Source organism: Sturnira hondurensis, unplaced genomic scaffold (genome assembly GCF_014824575.4).
Source record: "Sturnira hondurensis isolate 20B ecotype Veracruz unplaced genomic scaffold, ASM1482457v3 Scaffold0017436, whole genome shotgun sequence".
In the NCBI taxonomy this organism is placed as follows: Eukaryota; Metazoa; Chordata; class Mammalia; order Chiroptera; family Phyllostomidae; genus Sturnira; species Sturnira hondurensis.
In genome coordinates this window covers 17,508,621-17,527,757 of record NW_028090067.1, presented here as the reverse complement: position 1 = coordinate 17,527,757, position 19,137 = coordinate 17,508,621, and the positions used below count along the sequence as shown (strand labels likewise).

Genomic DNA, 19,137 nt, shown 5'->3' with positions numbered 1-19,137 from the left:
GACTGCCGCGTTCTTTTTCCTCTCGGAGGTTGGAGTCCCCTGGGCGCCCCCACACGGCTAGACACCTCGGCTGGTTCGCGACGCAGCCCCCCGGCCGTGGATGCTCGCTCGGGCTCGGGATCCGCCCAGGTAGCGGCCTCGGACTCTTGCCCCGCGCCCAGGCTCTTCCCAGTCCCCCAACGACGACGGAGTCGGGGCTAAGGGCGGGGGCGCCCGGGGGCCATGCGGGTGAGCCGCTACAGCGGCTGCAGCGGCCAGAGAGCCTGATCGCCGCAGACCCCAGCCGAGCCCACCTTCCTCCCCAGCCCCCGCCCTCCACCCTGGCCGAGCGGGCGGCGCGCTCGGTCCACGCGTCTGGGGCCCCGTGGGGCCGGGCCCGGAGTCGGCATGAATCGCTGCTGGGCGCTTTTCCTGTCTCTCTGCTGCTACCTGCGTCTGGTCAGCGCTGAGGTGAGTTGCGAAGGCGGTGGGGCTGGTTCGCTTCATTCATTACCCCCACTCCTACCCCTTGGTCGCCCCTCTCCTCCCCACAGTGAACTTTGGACCCTTGCAGCCCGTGGGACAGGTGCTGGGCGCTAGGTGACCTCCGAGGGCTGACACGCGGGGTGCGGGAGGTGCCAGGCTCTAAGGGGAGGGTGCAGCGGTGGTTTTCCTTCCCAGGAGCTATCCCAGATTTCTCTGCCTTTAAGCGTCCGGGAAGATGTGTGTGGTCCTGCCCGCCACCCCCAGGAACCGAAGGAGCCCTTTCCCCGGCGAGTGGAGAGGGGGTGGGGTGGTGCCGAGGGTGCGGAAGGCAGCGCGTCCTCCCGAGCCCACTTCGGCTCCAGCTTAGGTTCTGTCTGGGACCTGGCTTGCGCGGGAGGAGAGAGCTTGCGCACTGGTAGCAGCCACGCCAACCTTCGGCAAGGTTTTGGTCCCACCCTGGCTCCCACTCCCGGTCACAGTGGGCACCCTCGGGCTCATACAGGGCAAGCCTAGCCCCAGAGCCCGGTCCAGGAGCAGCCTGTGTCTCGGGCGCGGCGGAAGGGAAGTGGAGGTTTCGGACAGATTTCGAGCACTGGGGTTAGGGAGGAGTCGGGGCTCCTAGGAAATTCAGCCCCAGGACGGCGTGTGCCTGAAGCCCCGCCATGCCTACGCCCGAGCCCTGCAAGAGGAAGCACCTCTCTCCCCCGCTTGCAGGGTGCCTGGAAAAAGCCTAGCTGTAAGGGAGGTGGGGCAGAAAAACGTCTGCTAGCGCTATCGCGTCTGACTAGTCCCCCACCCCCCAGCCTCAAGTAGCAGTGAGTTGGCAAGTGTACCCGGAATCCAGGTGGGAAAGGGGGCGGGGCAGGGAGGAGGCGCGAGGTGGAGGGGAGAACGGGGCTGCCGGGAGCGCGGCGCGCCTAGGTCCGGTCCCGCTTTTGCTCGGCCGCTGCCGGGAGCCCGCACCTCCCCTCTCGACCTCCAACGAGGCAGGAAGGAGGCAGCGGCGGCAGCGAAAGGGTTAAGGTGAAGGGCTCAGAGGCTGCGGCCGGGCCTTGGGCCACAGCCAGCGCAGGTTGTTTTGACCGCGGAGGAGCTGTCGCCGTCTCCTTTTGTTCTCGGGGATCCTTGAGGGCGGCCGGCAGCCCGCCCTGGGGCCCCGCCCTTCCGCGGCCGTCCTCCGCGGCCCGCACCCGGGAGGGAGGACGCGGGGCTCGGCCAGGCCGCCTGCAGGCCCCTCCCGACGCCCCTTACTCTCCTCCTGCAGCCCCCAGGGCAGAGGCCAGCTGTTGAGGAGGGGGCACCGGCCGGGCCCAGCTGCCGCCTCGCCTCGGGGCCTGGGGGTTGGGCCTGGTGCCAAGACGTCCTGGGAACCGCGGCGTCCCCGCCGCTGCTCTCCGCAGCCCACCCCGTCCGGCCCCCGGACTCGCTCACTCACCCCACGCATGCACACTCTTGGCCGGAGGCGATGCTGCGCTCCGGCGGGCGGGCGCGCAGAGCGACGGGCACGCACTACTGCGGCCGGGTCGCGCGCCCGCCGCTGCCACGCCCGTGCACACGCAGGGCACACGCTCGCGCACCGCACACACGCACGCAAGGCCCTCGCACACGCGGCCTCAGCACACGTACGCGCCCACCTACGCACGCACGCCCAGTGCCAGTTACCCACCCCCGCGCCACAGGTGGGCTCATGGGGCCCTGGAACCTCCTCCCCTCTAAAGCGACTCCATTGCCTTCCTGGGTACTATAAGGGAGGGACCCTCCCATCAGTCCTGGCTCCACAGCACCCACGTTTGTTTTTGGGTTTTTTTTTCTGCCTGGTAAGGTCAGCCCCACTCCCGTCAAGCATACTCTTCTGTGATTGCTCTTTTCCAGCTAATCCCGTGTGGCTGCAAATGATATTGATGTGCTTGGGGGCCACTGTCATGTCCAGAGCATTTCTCCCTTCAAGTGAGGCTTGGAGACTAGAGGACCCTGAGCCGCTGAGGGAGTTCCCCTGCCCTCCCTCTCCCGCTGCCGGCACTGTTCTGTCCCCTTTGCTAACCCAGCTGGGTGACAGCTGGCTAAGGCTTTCCCAGGCCTGCCCTCACCATTCCCAGCCTCATCCAGCACCTCCTCCTCCTTTCCCACAACTCCACGGGTACGTGTGTAGGGGGCGGGGCAGGGGGGGGCTATGGCACAGAAGCCAGTGCCTCTCTCCTCTTTTCAGTCACAACACCCCAGAACACATGGCCCTTAGGAACCCACAGTTGGGTGGTGCTTTGCAGTTTCCAAAGCACTTTCCTACTGAGCCTGAGCAAGCTTCAAGGCTGCTCTGGGAGAAGAGCCTTGAAAGGCAAACCTATGGACCCGGAGGCCAGTCCAGGAAGGGGGACTCCAGGAGGGCTTGCTGGTAAAGGTGGCCTCGAATCTGGCCATGTCCCAAGCAAGCATGGACTGTGTCTCAGATGGAAGCCTCAGCGACTGGGAAGGAGGCTTGGGAAGTCTGAAACAGGTCCTGGCAGTGGGTCGGCTGAGGCCTGGGAGCTCCTCATCCATCAGCTGAGCCGGCTGATGGGGAGGGTCGCTCCTGCTGTCAGGTGGTGCCTCTGGCCTTCGCACCCTTCTTCTGGAGAAGAACGAAGGGGCCCCACTGCCCTTCACGACCCAGCTTCCACCGGGTTTGCTGATGCCTTAGGTGGTGGTGGACGAGCTTGCTGGAATCTCCCAGTCCTAGAAGTGCCTGCAAGTTTAGGATCAAACAAAATTTGGAGGCTCTGGTGCAAGACCTAGAAAGCTTGAGTGTGTGTGTGTGAGAGAGAGAGAGAGATTCAGCGGGGGTGTGGGGTAGAGGTGTTAGCCACATGCCTCAGAAGTCCCTCTCAAAGTCTTCCCTCACCTGCACTGAAACGGACAGCTCTTTGCGTTTTCTGGTTTATTCAGTCATTTATTACCTACTCTTCCCTCACTGGAGTGTGAGCCCCACTGGAGAGCCTCTGTCTCAGTAACGCCACCTCCCATGCTGAGAGTGGTGCCTGGCCTATGGGGGGTGACTGACCTGTGAATATGTGTGGAAGGGATAGTGAATCCTGCAAGGGGCGGGGGGACCAGCTATGTGTCCAGTGCTTGCTGAGCACTTCACAGACACTGCCTCATTGAGCCCTTCCCCCAGGGCAGCCCAGCAAGGCCACTGCCCACCACTGGGCACCCTCATTCGAGCTCCCCCTGCCCCATCTTGAGAGACAAGCTCGTCTTTCTTTTCCACGGCTTGGAACTTGGACTGGCAGCACAGAGGGGAAGAAACAGAAGGAGAATCAGATTGCAAGGGTTCTGTGTCTCTTGAACTGGGCCTCAGTTTCCGCCACCTAAAAATAGGAGAACATTGGATTAGCTCGGAGCTCCCCTAGAACAGCAGAGTCACCAGGCCTCCTGAAAATGCAGAGTCCCGGGCCCTGCCCTGTGCTGACATCTGGGACAGAGGTAGGGATGAGGGCAGTGCTAGCCCTGGCTGCCAGGATTAGAGGGCTGTGCTGGTCCCTCTCTAACTGCTCCAGCAGTTTTTCTGCTCCCGAGAGAGGTGGGGAGCCCGGTGGCAGGCTGGACTCATATTAAGGAGGGGTGGGGTCACTGGGGGGGGAGGTGGTTCCAGGAGCAATAGGGAAGGGAAATGGTAGGTGGGAAGGCTGGTTCTAAATGGCTTCTGTGGTCTGCCCAGAGGAGGCTTCTTCAAAGGGCTTGGCTTTGGCATTGGATCTAAATTGGGCCTGAGATTCTCAGGCAGGCAGGCAGGCAGGCAGGCGCTCAGAGGAGGCCTGGTAGGCTACTCCCCTGCCAGCCATAGCCAACGCCCCTGGCTGCTGGGGCTGAGCCCTGAGCTCCCTCAGCTGAAGGGCAGGAGGGCTGGGGAGAGTGTATCTGTGTGTGTGCTGGGGCCCAGGTGGAGGGTGGGTCCAGGCCCCTTTGATCTGCCACCCCAGTGGGGAGCAGGTAATTCATCCAGCCTTGCTCTAGCTGGTGCCCTTCCTACCTTCTGCAGCTGGCGCTGGGGGTGGGGTGGGGAGGAGGCTGTTTGCCTTGGCTCCCGTGGCTGGCTGTGCCCCAGCTGCCTTCTTGCCACGCCCTCACCCTGCCAGAACCCCAGGCCTGAGATCTGGGGCAGCGTCCCTGGGGTGCCCAGCCTCCTTTCCTAGCTCCGAGGGGGAGCTGCCCACCTAAGGAGGCTTCTAGAACCTGTGTTCGGGAAAACCCTCACCCTGCGCTCACCCTTCCATATCAAGAAGAGCCTCTGACCCAAAGCCTCCGACCCCCAGCAGGTGCCTCCTCAGGGCATTGCACCCTGGAGCTGACCACAGACTGAATTTCCTTACTTTTCACCTACTTCCCAGCCCTGGAAGGGGCCCAGCAGCCCACACGGCCCAGGCACTGCCACTGTGGGGCTAGGTGCCATTTCCTGTGGCCCAGCACAGAGGACACGGCAAAGCCACACGCTCTCCCATGGGTAGGCAGCGCTCCGCCCACCCACGGTCATTCTCAGAAATGTCCGGGGCTGCTGCTCTCGGAGGAGCCACACTGAAGGAATGACCACATCGACAGCTCGTTACACACCCATTATTTGCTGGCTGCTCTGCTAGGTGCAGTTAGGCCTCCCAGTAACCCTGGTGAGGTGTTATTAGCTCCACTTAAAAGATAAAGAAGCTGAGGTTCTACTGTTAAGATGAATCCCAACAATCAAGCTTTCCTTGGCAGCTGAAGCCTGTGCTCTTTCATCTGGTACTGCAGCCTCAGCCTGGGCACTGCTGACGTTCGGGTGAGACAGTCCCTTGCTGTGGAAGGCTGTCCTGGGCACAGTTAGCAGTGCCCCTGGCCTCTACCCACTAGGTGCCAGTAGCATCCCTGTTGTTGTGACAACCCAAGATGCTTCCAGACACAGCCAATGTCCCTGGGGGGCCACTTGCCCCTGGCGGGAACCTCTGCCCTATGACCACTGCAGGAAGAGGAGGGGTCTGAACTAGAGTAAGTGCTGAGAGGCTCCGTGGTGGCCGGGAGAGGAGGGGCCCGGCTCGGCTGCTTACTACTAGTCTTGTGGGCCTGTAGCCATTCACTTGATCTTTCTAAGCCTCGGCTTCCTCATCTGGAAGGCGGCGATAAAAATAGCACCAGCCTCTTGGGGTGGGTTGTTAGTAATGAATTTAGCTCAGTGCCTGGCTTAGAGTCAGCACTTAGTAAAATGTTAGCTGTGGAATTTATTGAATCCAGGCACTCTTATTGAGTTCTGGGCACTCAGTGGCCAAATTAATAGAGGTGTGTGCAGGAATGATTTCTGCTTAGACTAAAGTGGACTCCACAGGAGGCAGTTTGCGTGAGGGATCGGGGAGACTATCCCAGGTGGAGAATCATGAGTGAATCCCAGGGCGAAGGGGAGAATCCTTCAAGCATTTGCCTGGTATTTACGAGCACCTACTGTGTGCTTTTCCGCAGTCTCTGTCCTGGGCTCTTCCGTGTGCAGCCTGGGAGTCATTCTGGGTTTGCTTCCATAAGATGTCACCTCCTTCGCATCGTAGGCCAGGCCTGGGGCATCCACTGAGCCTGATTGGGGGTCTGCTTTCTCTGCCATGGCTGGCAGCTGCAGCCAGCTCTCCAGTGGGTAAGGAGGCCTTGGCACAAGTGCTACGTGCCATTTGGTACTAGGCCTCCAGGCCCCTCTCCTGGGCAGTTAATTGAATCATTACTCCACACACGGCTGGGGCGACCTGGCTGGGTACCTCCCCCTTGGCTTTCCGCTGCTGCCTCTCCTGCCATCCCTGGGCAGAAATAGAATCAAATCAAATGTCTTCAAATCCCTCGATTCACAGGTGAGAGCCAGATACAGAAAGGTGCAGTGGCCAGCTGAGGTCACTGGTGGTTAGTCGCAGGAGAGAGTGGGATCAGCTCTCTGGACCACCGGCTCCGGGGCTGAGAGGACCCTCCAGGTAGTGGCCTACCTTGGTCTTCACTGGGGACCGGCCACCTGCCTTCCATTCTGGGCTCGGGTCCTGTGTGCACAGTTGGAGACCACCCAAGGTGTGGCCCCTCTCCTGGGGCCAGAGGAGGTCCCACGTGGTGGAGATGGGGGAGGAAAGGAAGCGGCAGCCAAGCCAATGCATCACCTCGTCTCGCACACGCAGCCCCTGGCTACCTGGCTGCGCGGTCATGGACCCTGAAGAAAAGACCCGGATTTCCAGCCAGGCTCACTGCTGCGTCCCGACCTTCCCTCCCTGGAGCTTCCCGCAGCCCTGGACACCAGCCAGAACGATAAGCTCCTCATTCAAACGAAGACACTGAGCTCAGAGGTTTTAAGGAATTTGTTTGAAAAGTGGTTGTTATGTCCATGAGGTCGACTCCGGTGGCCACAGCTGGACGTGCTGGAACCCCTGGAGGAAGACACTGTGATAAGTGTCCAGGAAATGAACTTTGGGGGGGAGGTGCTAAAAACTGATCAGTCACCCGGCGTCTACCAGAGCTTTGGGGGAGAACCTCTCGGCCAGCCACGTGGTGCAGTGACCCGCCCTTTCCTGCTGGGGGGTGAGGGAAGGCGACTGTGCTAAGGCCTGAGTCCTTGGAGTGAACCGACTAGAACAGGAGCCTCCCCCCCCCCCCCCCCCCAGGGAGACCAAGGCACAGAGCTGCCAGGCCAAGGCTAAGCAGCAATGGTCAATCAGGTCAGCGGACACCCTCCCCAGGGCCCCTTCCAGGAACTGTGCCATCCAGTATGTGTGCGTGCACATGTGTGTGTTCACAGGGGTGTGATCTCAGACATGCAGCAGCACCTCACACATTTCTTTTGTCCCAAGGAGCTGGGTGTCTGGATCGTGCTTCTCAGCCTCTCGTCTCCCTCACCTCTCTTTCCAGACCTCTGGCACCAGCCCCTGGGGTCTCCCTGGACCAGAGGGGACAGGGCTGCGTCCTTCCTACTGGGTTGCTCTCATGTCATTGTGGGACCTGTGGTTTCCCTGGAGGAAGCCCGGCTCCGAATGGGGCCTGTTAAAGTGCTTATTAAGTTTCAAGTGTTTCTGGTAACAGGCCAGGGGGGCTCTAAAAATAGTGTTTGGCTGGGCACGGGGCTCGGGTGAGCTTTCAGGTTCCCGGCCGCATCTGAGGATTCCCTTCTCTGCTCTCTGAGTGAGAGGTTACATAAACACTGTTAGTACTTGTGGCTTCCAGAGACCGTCCACCTCTGCAAGCGTCCATTCAACCCCTCATTCAACCTGGGAGGCAGGGAGCGCACACAGGCACACGGGAGCCTGGGGTTAGGCTGCAGGACTTGGGCAGAGGGTATCGCCTGCCTGAGCCTCTCTTTTCCCACTTGTGAACGGGGTGTCATCAGCTGCCGGGTGTGGAGGAGAAGCAGAACGATGGGGGACCCTCCCAGAACCCGCAGTATGGTGGGGGAGAAGGACACACACACCCAAACTCAGAGCAAGCTGGGGGTCCTGCGTGGGGTGGGGACGCGTGGTCTGTGCCAGGTCTCAGAGGCTGTGGCAGGTTCAGGCCCCAGGACTTCGTGCTGCGGGTGGTCAGGCCTGGACTCTGCCCTGGCAGTCCATTGGGCCATGGCTGAGGGGCCCTGTGGGAACTTCGAATAGGAGGGAGTGTCTGTGGTGGGGACGAGAGGGCCCCGGCTGGGAAGCCCTGAGTCCCAGCCACTTGATCCTGTGCTGTCTGCCTGGCAGGGGGACCCCATTCCTGAGGAGCTCTACGAGATGCTGAGTGACCACTCCATCCGCTCCTTTGATGACCTCCAGCGCCTGCTGCACGGAGACTCCGTAGGTAAATTGAACCCTCGTCCACTGTGCTGGCCCTCCACTGAGTGCCTGGGAGCCGGGAGGGCCAGGGCAAGGCCGTCCCCTCTTTCTTGACTGCACCAAGGCCTGTTGGCAGTTCAGGGAGGGCTCGGCCACACCTGTCTGGGGCAGGGCTGAGTAGGCAGACGGGTTGGTACCTGGGATGTGGGCGTGGCAGGAGAAGCACTCACATGTGTCTCTGGCTTGGTGCAGAGGGTGGGGCGCCCGGAGGTGCCCAGGGCATCTGCCCAATGAGTATCCAGGTGTGGACTCAGCCGGGGGTGGGGGGAGGGGAGGGGGCAGGGGGCGGTGCTGGAAGAGCCATATGCCTGCCCCTCTGGCCCAGGGCCCACTCCACAAGGTCTCCTGGGGACACCTGGCCCAGGCCAGCAGGCTGCCCTGCCTGTGCCCAAGAACGCACTCAGCAAATGGGCACGTGCTCCATGGCACACACGTGTGGGGCTGGCGGTCTGGGTGGGGAATGTATTTATAAACGCTGTCTTCAGAGCAAATTCCATTCTATTCTAACCTCTGGCCTGATCCCTGGAGCCCTGGTCAGCACCCCCCCTGCACCCCCAGCTCCCCTTCCCTCTGGGGTTTTGTCTCTTTGTCACTTTGTAATCCTTGCCCAGACTGCTATCTACGGGGGACAGCATTTCCTGCCTTTGTTTCCTCTCCCCGTTGGGCCCCTGGCTCCCTCTCAAAAGCATTCCCGGGCCCTTTCAAACCCGCCCGTGCTGGAGGTTGGTGAGGTAGGCGGGAGGGGGCCCCAGCTGGGCCCACCTATTGTTCACCAGGCCCCCCACCCGACGTCTCCCACACCCCCACCCCATGCCCGACTGGCCAGCCCTGGCCAACACAATGGGGCAACTTCCAAATTTAGCCTTTCTGCTGTTTCTTTCCAAGGGCCTTCGCCCCCACCCTTGGACAGCCCCTCCACGCCCTGGTGGGGGTCGGATCAGGGAGACGAGGTTTTCAATAGCAGCCCTGTTTCGAGGCAACGATGTGGCTATTTTTTCCTAATTGACTTAACCTTTCCACAAAGCACATCTTTTCCCCATCTCCTTCCCAGTAGGGACATTCCAGGGATGGTAGAAAGAAAGGAAGAGACTGGGAGGCACGGACAGACGCACTGATGTGGGACAGTATGCTAGATGGTAACGCACCAGTTACAGGACAGTCCCCTCTGGACAGGACCTGTTGGCAGCCAGCAGGGCCAGCGGGATGGGGAGACACGGGAGCCCGAGGGTCTGCGTGGGGCTGAGGGGCTGCTAGAGCTGGTCCCCGACACCCCTCAGTTTGTTGGCTGGCTCTCAGCCAGCAGAGAGCTAGAGGAATCTGCCCACCGGTCCACGTGGAGCTGAAAGTGCCCCCGAGCAGCCCGCACCTCCAGCAGCCAGCTCCCGTCTCTGTAACGAGTGTCCATGGCCCTGAGACGAGAGAGGGGAGCTGGAGCTGTGGCCGTAGGAATGAACGGACAGCTGAGGGCAGACATGGGGCCAAAGGTCAGAGGGGAGAAGACAGAAACACAATGAAGGCTGGGAGGTGGAGAAAGACCGTGATTTAGAAGGGCCCAGGGTGAGGCTTGCGATCCAGCAGCCCTGGCTCCCCACCCCTCTCTGCCCTCAGCCCCCACCCACATCCCTCTCCCTCCCTCCTTCTCTCCGCCCAACGAGGCCATTGTCAGGGGCTCCAGAGGGGCTGTGTCCAGGGCCTGGCTGTCCCCCCGGGGATTCTGGGAATTTCTCCATTCAGCACTTCCTGTGGGAACGCTGGGTGGAGGGCACTGGAAAGCAGCCTTCGGAGCTCTGGGTCCTGGCCCTGCCCTGGAGGCCAAGGAGGGTTCGAGTATGGTAGCAAAGGGGAAGGGTTATTTTTAACTTCATTGACATGGGTTCTGTCCAAAAATGTGCCTGAAGAGCCCAGAGTGGGGCTGAAGCCCCCTCAGAGGATATAGTCAGGGGTGTGCCCGCCCTGAGCCCCCTGGCTACCTAGGTTTGCCCAGGGGGCCTCTCCTCAGAGCTGGGACCTGAGTTTACTGGGAGCCAGAAGGGGAGTATATTCTCTGGAGTGGGGTCCTGGTGAGGGGTGACAGGCAACCTCCCACCTGCCCCAGAGCCCCCTTGGAGCCCCCGCCCCTGCCTGGGGTCGGGCCAGCCAGCAGTCATCAGAGCGCATCTGTCTGTTCCGACCCTTGCAGATGAAGATGGAGCCGAGTTGGACCTGAATTTGACCCGGTCTCATTCTGGAGGCGAGCTGGAGAGCTTACCCCGAGGGAGAAGGAGCCTAGGTAAGACTGAGGGTCAGAACGAGGCCCTCCCACAAAGGTGGGGGGCCAGAGAAGGAGGACTGGGGCCTGCAGCCCACCCAAGGCTCTGAGGGCTGATTCCATGTGTCTCCCCGCCCCCCTAATTAGGACTGGGATGAACTAAGAGAGCACAGTGTCCTTAAATACCTCACACTGAGTTGCAGCCTCATGCCCCACCCCAAACACACTCCCTTTCCTAAAAGTAGTGCTTTCAACCTTACTTTTTGTTACTTCAACCCTAGAAATAGATATTATGGACCCATTTTACAGAGTGGGAGACTGAGCCCAGGAGAGGGTGAGGAAGCAGGTGTGCTCATGCAGTTAATGAGTAGCAGGGCTGAGATCCCAAGAGCACCTTCCAGTTGAACCCAGTGGCCTTCTGGCTGCATGTCTCTGCTGTGACTAAGAGCTGTGGCTGGGGACAGCAGGCATGGAGCACAGCCCGGGACCTGCTTCCTGCTCTACTGCAGAAACCGAAGGGCAATGTAGAATGCTAGGTCTCAGGGAAGCCTTCCCGGGGAAGGCCAGGGCTCTCGCCAGGGCTCTCCCCAAGCCCCTCCTCCTCTCTTCCCATCTGCAGTACCCAAAATACTGTAGATGGTGCTGTGGGGGTGGGGGCTCCCCATGGGAGTCAGGACCCTAGTTCCACTCTTTGGTCTGTGAACTTGGGCAGCTAGTTTGGCTCCCGGAGCCTCAGTTCCTCACGGGTGGACAATGATGAACCCCAGCATTGGCTGTGCCTAGGCCAGGCGCCCCTCACAGGATCCCTTAGGTCTGCAAGTGCCGTGCAGGCGCTGTTATTGTCCTATCGTATAGATGAGCACAGCGTGGCTCCCAGAGAAGCCACAGCAGCAGAACAGACCACAGTGTAAAGTGGCCAAGTACGCGTTTACAAGGCCGTATGTGATGAGTAAGGGCCACTTGTCGGGCAAACCCATACGGTCGTGGAGTCACAGAGTGACGTGAGTGAGGGCTGGTGGAAGGACTCTGACCTTCGCAACACGCCAGCACCTTCTGAATGACCTCTCTTTCATCCTGGCAATGGTTCTTGAGTGGAGATCGTCCCCGTGTGCACACAGGGAAACCGAGGCTTACAGCACACCAGCACAGTCAGGTCCCATGGCCGATTGGCTGATAACAGCCCAGACTGGAAACCTCCCCTTCCATGGAAGGGAGAGAGAATTGGCTGGTCATTTAGGAGGAGGGCAGGCCCGGAGGTGCCCCACCATGCTTTCCTGCCAGCTGGTGGCTCTAGGCAGGCCTGCCTCCCGACCGAAGTTCTGTCTCCCTTCAGATTCCCTGACGGCGGCTGAGCCAGCCAGGATCGCAGAGTGCAAGACGCGCACGGAGGTGTTCAAGATCTCCCGGAACCTCATCGACCGCAGCAACGCCAACTACCTGGTGTGGCCGCCCTGCGTCGAGGTGCAGCGCTGCTCCGGCTGCTGCAACAGCAACAGGGTGCAGTGCCGCCCCACCCGGGTGCAGCTTCGGCCCGTCCAGGTGAGCAAGCGCCCCGGCCGCCCCCGCCCCTCGGTCCAGCGCTGCCCACAGGGCTGCTGGGCTCTGTCCAGAAAGGACACCCTCAGGGAGCCATCTGGACGTTTGTGCCAAGGCCGCCCAGGGTGCTGTGACCAAAGTCACGGGCAGACCCCAAGCCGGGCTGGGTGTAGGATGTTAGGCAAAGGGTGTGGCCTCGTGTGTTACAGGGATAAAATCCCCCAATGTCTCTTGAAAAGACATGTCAGCGAACACACTGAACACTCAGAATGTTCTGGGTGGCTGCTCAGAGGCCCCCAAAGCTCCTCGCTGTCCCGGCCCGTCAGTTTCCTTTATTTCGCAGAGAGAAGGGCTCCCCTGCGTCTGTGGCGCTGGCTCCCCTCCCTCTGACAAGCCGGGTTTTCAACAAGGAGGGTGCAGAGGCACCGCCGGGGAAGCAGCCCTCGCACAGCGTCGGAGTGCGAGCCCTGCTTCTCTCCTGCAGACGCTTGGTGTACCTCCGACTCAAGGGGAGTTTGAGAGTTGAGTCCATGCTGGGGGGGCTGCTGGTCCCACGCAGGGCAGCCCAGGGCCAGAGAAGCCTCAGCTGCCCCCCGAGCCACGTGGAAAGGTCTCTGCACCCCTCAGGCCAGCCCTGCCCACACACCGATGCAGGCTGGGCTGAGCTGCTGGGCGGCAGACACACCAAGGGCTCCGCGGCCCCCGGGCCCTCTTGCCAAGTACTATGTAGGCTTCACCCTGCCCCCCTTCCCCCTTCACCCTGCCCACTTGCATCCCAGGCCTGAGCCCTGTGCCAGAAATTACGAGTGTCACTCTCTGCCACACCGCCCACTGTCCTGCTGTCTCCTGTCCCCAACGCGTCCACCTCTGTAGATAGACACCTGACAGCTGACCTCCCCTTTCCCGCCTCCCTCCTGGATAAAGCCGCCCCCCCCACTTCCTTCCAGACAACCACCCCCCGCCCCTGCCACAGCCCCTGACCTTGGCTGGCGCTCCAGGAATGAGGACCCCGCAGGCCCCACACTCCACCCGGAAATGCCTTTCTCCCTCCCTGGGAGTGCTGAGGGGTCCCTGGCCAAGCTGGAGGCCAGGTCGGGAGGGCTTGTTTTGATGGAAAAGCAACAAGAAGGGCAGAGGGCAGGGTCCTGCTATTGTTTGGGCCACAGTGTCTGCCCTGCAGCTCACAGCTCTCCCGGCTTTTGGCTTTCGAGGAAAGATTCCTGCAGGGACGATGGGGCGGGAAGGGCAGGCAGGTGGCTACCTCAGCCCCTTCCCTCCCGCACGGTCCTACACAGGCACTTGGGTGGTTCTGTTCTCCAGGTGAAAAAGATCGAGATTGTGAGGAAAACCCCGATCAACAAGCTGGTCACAGTGACCCTGGAGGACCATCTGGCTTGCAGGTGCGAGACAGTGGTTGCGGCACAACCTGTGACCCGAAAGCCAGGTAGGTCCCAGGAGCAGCGAGGTAACCACTGGTCCAGGGTCCGCCTCTGATCTCTCAGCCCAGCAGCGCCCTCTCCCACGGCAGCTGCTGTGGGGAGGGTTGGACCAGGCACGCCCCACCCTGGTTAACTTCGTCTGAAGCTTTGCATCCAGCTGGGAACAATCAGGTTCCTCCATGCCTGCGAGGCCCTACATGAGGACGGAGCACCCAGCTGGCCTTCTGGCCTTGCTGGCAGCCAGTCCCCTTTGTATTTGCCACCCTGGCCAGCCTGGCCTTTTCGAGTGGCTAGATACGTTTCTGCCCCAGGGCCTTTGCTCCTGCCAGTCTCGCTGCAACTCACTTCTCTCAGCTCTTCATAAGCCTACTTATTCTCTTTATTTGGGTCTCAGCTCAGAGACCTAAATAAAGTCACTTCCTCCTAGAGGTCTGCCCTGACCACCCTGTGCAGCATAGCCCATCCCAGACTCACCGGCCCCTACTTTGTCAAATGAGTGCATGAAAGAGGGCGGAACAACAGCCTGGGCGAGAGAAGACCCGGTGCACATCGTCTTCAGACATGTGACTCCTTGTCCTGAGGGTGAAAAAACAGACTAATTCCTGTGGCCTTGAGGGGGCCATTAGGACCAGCGGGCAAAGCCACCAGACAGAGATTTTTAATTCCATGTACTAGTCAGACATCCAGGATGGAGTTGTTTTCCTTGTGATGGAGTGAGTTCCCTGTCTTCGAAGGTGTGTCAGTAAAGGCTGGGCAACCACGCAGAGGGATATGGGAGACAGGGCTCAAGCAAGCAGCAGGTGGCTAAGTGGAACCAGGGTTTCCTTCCCATCTTTAGATTTTACAAATCTGGGGCACGGTTCAGCTTAGAGAGGTGAAAGGGAACAAAAACCAAACCAAAACAAAAAGATCTGGTTTAATTTTGCAGAGGGTGTGCCTGAGGCCACGGAAGCTGAGGTCTTGCCCAAGGTCACAGAGCCCATCCCAGGTCTGATAATGGCCAGTCCTGGGTTCTTTGGACTAAATCCGGCTGCCTTTCCCCCCTCAAAAGTTTGCAGGAAGACTCAAATGAGAATCATTAAGTTAGTGTGATTAAATGTTTTTAAAAATCCCCTGAGCTACTGTTTTGATTTTTAGTGATTTGCTCCTGTTTGGGGGCAGAACAGGCCCCGTTGTTATTTCCCACTAACGAGCCTTCTGAAGGCAGGGCCGCCTCTTCGCCTCTGCATCCGGTTCTCGGGGACTGAGGCGAGGCCTGGGTGCTCCTCCAAGGCCAGTAATTTGACAGCTTCGAGCTGATGGGTTGTGAATTGTGTGTGGCGCTAGCACGAAGCATGACTTTTCTATCCAGGAAAAATGTTCTGCTTTTTGTTCAGAATGGGTTTTTTTCACTCGTATTTGTGTCACGTGATTTTTCTACCCAGTTTCTCGGGTGGGCATGTTGGACCGGTGACCGTGTGGATAAAGTCTTGCCATTTCAGCATTAGCGCTTTGGCCCTGTGGGACGGCACTTCCGTCATCTGTCCACAGGCTGGGCCTCGGTGGGGTGGCCCGGGTGGCGTGGCAGTCGGTGTCAGTCTCTGGGCTCCAGGGTCTGTTCTAGCCCATCCCTCATGAGCTGTGTGACAGCCTTGAGCTGGCTCGGGTGTTGCCTGCCCAGCGTCCTGCTGGTGGCCTGGTCTCTGGATCAGAAACTCCAGGTCCTTCGGTGGCTTCCTTGGTGTGAGGCCCTGAGTCCCCGAGTCCCCAGGTCACAGAGATGGGGCAAATGCCTCATGGGAGCTTGTATTTGAGGCAGGAGGTCAGGCCTTGGCCCCAAAGGGCCGGATGGGCTGGGAGGAGTCGAAAGGCTTCAGGAAGGGGGGTCCTTGAGCTCGGTGGACAGACCTTTCACTGCCAGGGTGTCCACTTGGGTGCCCTGGAGGGAGAGAGGTGTGAGTGCTGACCTTGACCGAGGCTCGTGGGCACCGTGATTTACAGCAGAGGGCTTGACAGTGTGGACTCTGGAGGCAGATCCCCAATTTGAATCCCAATCCCTCTGCCTCAGTTTCCTCATTTGTGAAACATAGATCCTTGTCCCCTCTGTGAGGACAAATGGGTTTAGCACTTTACCAGGTGCATGGTAAAGGCGAGCTGAGAGTGTCTGGCGATTTCCATGTATTACCTCCCAACCGTAGGAGGCCAGGGCTGCTGGTTAAAATGTGGAAATCAAGGCACAGAGAGTTTGCTGATTTGCCCCAAAGCACATGAGAGACTTGAACCAGGTGGTCTGGCCCAGCGGCCGAGCTGTGGCCTGCCCCATGGTGACGCTTCTCCGAGCAGTGAGGGCCAGCTTTGTGGTGGGGGTCTGGTCCTGGCTGGCAGCCCAGGGGCTCCCTACCACACGACTGCAAGGGGCTGAAAGGTCGGTGGAAGGAAACCTCAACGGGGGTCGGGCAGAGGAAGTAAGAGGCAAGTGAGTGAGAGCAGCGGCCATTCGCCCATCACGGCTTACTCTGCCCTTTGTGGCAGGGACGACAGCCATTTCTGCCCCTCTGGTCTGTGGGCTGACGGGGCTCAGCTGCACGGTTCTGCTGGCGGCTCTTGTAGCTGCAGTCAGCCATCCGGAGGCCGCACTGGGGCAGTCGGCCACTTCCTGTCATCCAGGGCCTCTCCGCCCCATGTGGCCTCCACAGCAGGGCAACCAGCCTTCTCATGTGGCAGCACAGGGCTCCTCAAAGTGCAAAGGCGGGAGCTGCCAGGCCTTTTTAAGGCTTATGTCTGGGGCGGGCACAGTGCCATTGTACCCCCTGTATTGGCTGATGGACCCAAGTTCAGGCCAAGTTCGAGGGGCTTGGAAATAAAGGGCATGCCAGTGGTGGGTTAATAATGTGTTTGCCGACATTCTGTCATTTATTTCTTCCACCAGTTCTATGCAGTGGGCAGTCTTATCACTTTATTTCACAGATGGGGAAACTGAGGCATGGAGAGGTTCAGTACTTATTCCCAAGGCACATACAGCTGGTGAGCGGTGGAGTTGGGGTTTAAACCCAGGAGGTCTGGCCCCTCCCTTTAGCCCCGAGGCTCCAGGAAGGTCTGTGGCAGGTCTCAGTGGAGAGAAATAGACCCTCACAGTGGTGGCCCGCCTGCTGACAAGCCTCTCTTTTTCTCAAGCAGCCAGGACACCCCAGACTCGGGTGGCCATCAGAACGGTGCGTGTCCGCGGGCCCCCCAAGGGGAAGCACAGGAAGTTCAAGCACACGCAAAACAAGAAGGCGCTGAAGGAGACCCTTGGAGCCTAGGGGCATCGGCAGGAGAGTGTGGGCAGGTAAGGGCCAGGCGGGGAAACTGAGGCGGGAACCCTGTGTTTCCTTCTCTCTGGCTTGTGGGTGGGGCTGTGGAAGGAGTTGAGGGAGAGGCATTTTCCCAGATGAAATGCAGGCGCTAAGTTTTGATCTCCTCTGCCCAGTTATCAACTGAGTTTTCCCTTGGGACAGGGGGTGGGGGCGCTTTGGAGACCCCAGCCCAGCTGTGTCCCAGCATGCCCTCAGAGAAGGTGCAGTTGAGACCTCAACTGCCCAGCCCAGAGCCCTGCTGGAAATCAGGGACTCCAGGTTGCCCCCGCCCCCTGCCCCTAGCAAGCAGTGCATGTGAGTGTGGTGGGGAGCTCCTGGGCCGTCTCTGAGCCCTCATTGTCCCTCTGCTTGGCCTACAGGGTTATTTAATATGGTATTTGCTGTATCGCCCCCATGGGGTCCTTGGAGTGATAATATTGTTTCCCTCGTCCGTCTGTCTCGATGCCTGATTCGGACGGCCAATGGTGCTTCCCCCACCCTTCCACGCGTCCATCACCCTTCTGCAAGCGGGTCTCCCCTCAGTGGCCTCCAGCGTCTTACCCAGAAGCTTGAGAAGGAAATGAAGAACCTGGACTCCATCAAAGCCTTCCTCCCCCAACCCCGAGAATCTGGGATAAGAGTGCAAGAGAGACTGAAGGTGGAAGGGGCTTTCTTCTCCAGCGCCCGCCCGGGGCACCCCCAGTGCAGCGGACTGGCTCCGGGAACCCTGCCTGTGGCCCTGCAATGTCTCAGCAGGGCCTGCCCGGTCCCTGGCCCCCAGCCAGGTCCCATGGGAACGCCCGCAGGCAGGCCGGCCTGAGGGCCTTGTACTTCTGTGGCTGAGACCGGCCTGGGCACAGACTGGATGGAGCGAACCCCGCCCACAGTGCCCAGGCCCAGTTGCTTCTCCCTCCTCACCTCTGCTCACAGTGGCTTTCTTTCATTTTACACATGCGGCATCTTTGAAGATGTGGACCCCTCTGGGCAGGCTTGGCCTGAGCCAGGCCGCCAAGTGCTCTCTCAGATGCGTCGGAGATGAAGTTTGCGCTGCAGGTGGGTGCAGATGGTGACCTGGGCACCCACTGCCTTCTCCCACCCACCCCTGGCCCCTGCTTCCTCCTGTTTTACCTCTCTACCTCCACCCTGCGTCCTTCCCCTTGTCCTGGCCCTTCAGTGTGCTCCACCCAGGGGAGCACCGCTTACTGAAGCTCCCAATGAGCCCAGTGACTGCTCCCTGGGGCAGGAGACCTGGGGCTGGGGCCTCAGGGGACTGCCCAGCATACCCCGGCCCAACCCAGACTGCCTGGTCAGCTTGTGCAGGCTCAGGGACCCGGCGGGCAGGGGTCACCGTTCACACCATCAACACTGGCAAGTGGAGGTAGCATGTCTTAAGCAAAGGAATCTTTTTCCTATTGGCGTAGAGGCTCCTGTCAGAGATGGGCTGTGCCCCTGACCCAGCCTGTGGCTCAGAGGGTGAGGCAAGAGTGAGCCTCCTGGTGGGGAGGAGGAGATGAGATGATGAGGTCCCCCCGGGGCCCCCGCGGCACAGCCCCCTCAGTTCGAGCAGTCTCTTTCCAGGCAGGCACGAAAAAACCAAGAGAAGGTCTCCAAGGGAGGGGCAGCCTGAAAGCCCCACCCACCCTCACACTCCCCCATCTTAGATCCCTTTGAGTTCCACCCCTGGTGGCTCCTCCCAGGAAAGTGGCTCTGGCTGGGAGCAGGGGAGAAAGGGTAAAGGTCCCTGGGCTCCCTGGGGTGGGGGGGTTCTGAGCTCCCACCCCCTTCCTACCTTCCACTGCACTTCCCCTTTCCCCCTCTCCGAAATCTGCTTCCTTCAGTTTGTAAAGTCGGTGATTATATTTTTGGGGGCTTTCCTTTTATTTTTTAAATGTAAAATTTATTTATATTCCATATTTAAAGTTGTAAAAAAAATAACCACAAAATCAAACCAAATGAATCCACTGGAGGTCTGTCTGTTGGCATCGTGCGTGGCGATTACCCTTTCCGAGTTGGCAGGATTTGTTGACAGCTTGCTGCGTGTTCCTCTCGCTCTGGGAGTCTCGGCGCATATTCATGCACACACACGCTCATGCATGCATGTGCACACACGTGGATCTGCTGCTTGGAGGGAGGCCCCTGTCTGGGGGTGGGCGAGAGCCATATAGCCCACTCTGTAGGTCTGGGTGCAGCAGCGGTTCCTGATATCCGGACCCCAGGCCTCAGCGCTGCGCCTCTCGCCAGCAGTGACCAGAGATGGCTTTCTCCAGGCTGAGGTCTCCACAAGGCAGGCAGAGGCTCAGCGTTGCAGAGTCAGACTG

General features: G+C 59.9%; 1 protein-coding gene across 2 annotated transcripts; it reads left to right on the top strand.

Annotated features, from left to right (window-relative positions):
* The first annotated feature begins 327 nt into the window (after positions 1–327).
* PDGFB (platelet derived growth factor subunit B) lies at positions 328–18,107 on the top strand. Of its 2 annotated transcripts, none has more exons than XM_037068199.1 (7): positions 328–450; positions 8,151–8,247; positions 10,462–10,551; positions 11,864–12,069; positions 13,387–13,510; positions 16,659–16,812; positions 17,200–18,107. In XM_037068199.1, the coding sequence occupies exons 1-6, from the start codon at positions 388–390 to the stop codon at positions 16,784–16,786; spliced, it is 708 nt and encodes a 235-aa protein (XP_036924094.1). In that variant the 5' UTR covers positions 328–387; the 3' UTR covers positions 16,787–16,812; positions 17,200–18,107. The 2 variants fall into 2 exon arrangements, with proteins under 2 accessions (XP_036924094.1, XP_036924095.1); XM_037068200.1 differs by having other exon boundaries at positions 367–450; positions 16,662–16,812.
* The last annotated feature ends 1,030 nt before the right edge of the window (positions 18,108–19,137 follow it).

Excerpts from the sequence above, each read along its gene's own strand:
- PDGFB (XM_037068199.1), top strand. The coding sequence starts at position 388 with ATGAATCGCTGCTGGGCGCTTTTCCTGTCTCTCTGCTGCTACCTGCGT. Across the intron at positions 8,248-10,461 it reads GCTGCACGGAGACTCCGTAG|ATGAAGATGGAGCCGAGTTG; the intron begins GTAAATTGAACC and ends CGACCCTTGCAG. Across the intron at positions 12,070-13,386 it reads TGCAGCTTCGGCCCGTCCAG|GTGAAAAAGATCGAGATTGT; the intron begins GTGAGCAAGCGC and ends TCTGTTCTCCAG.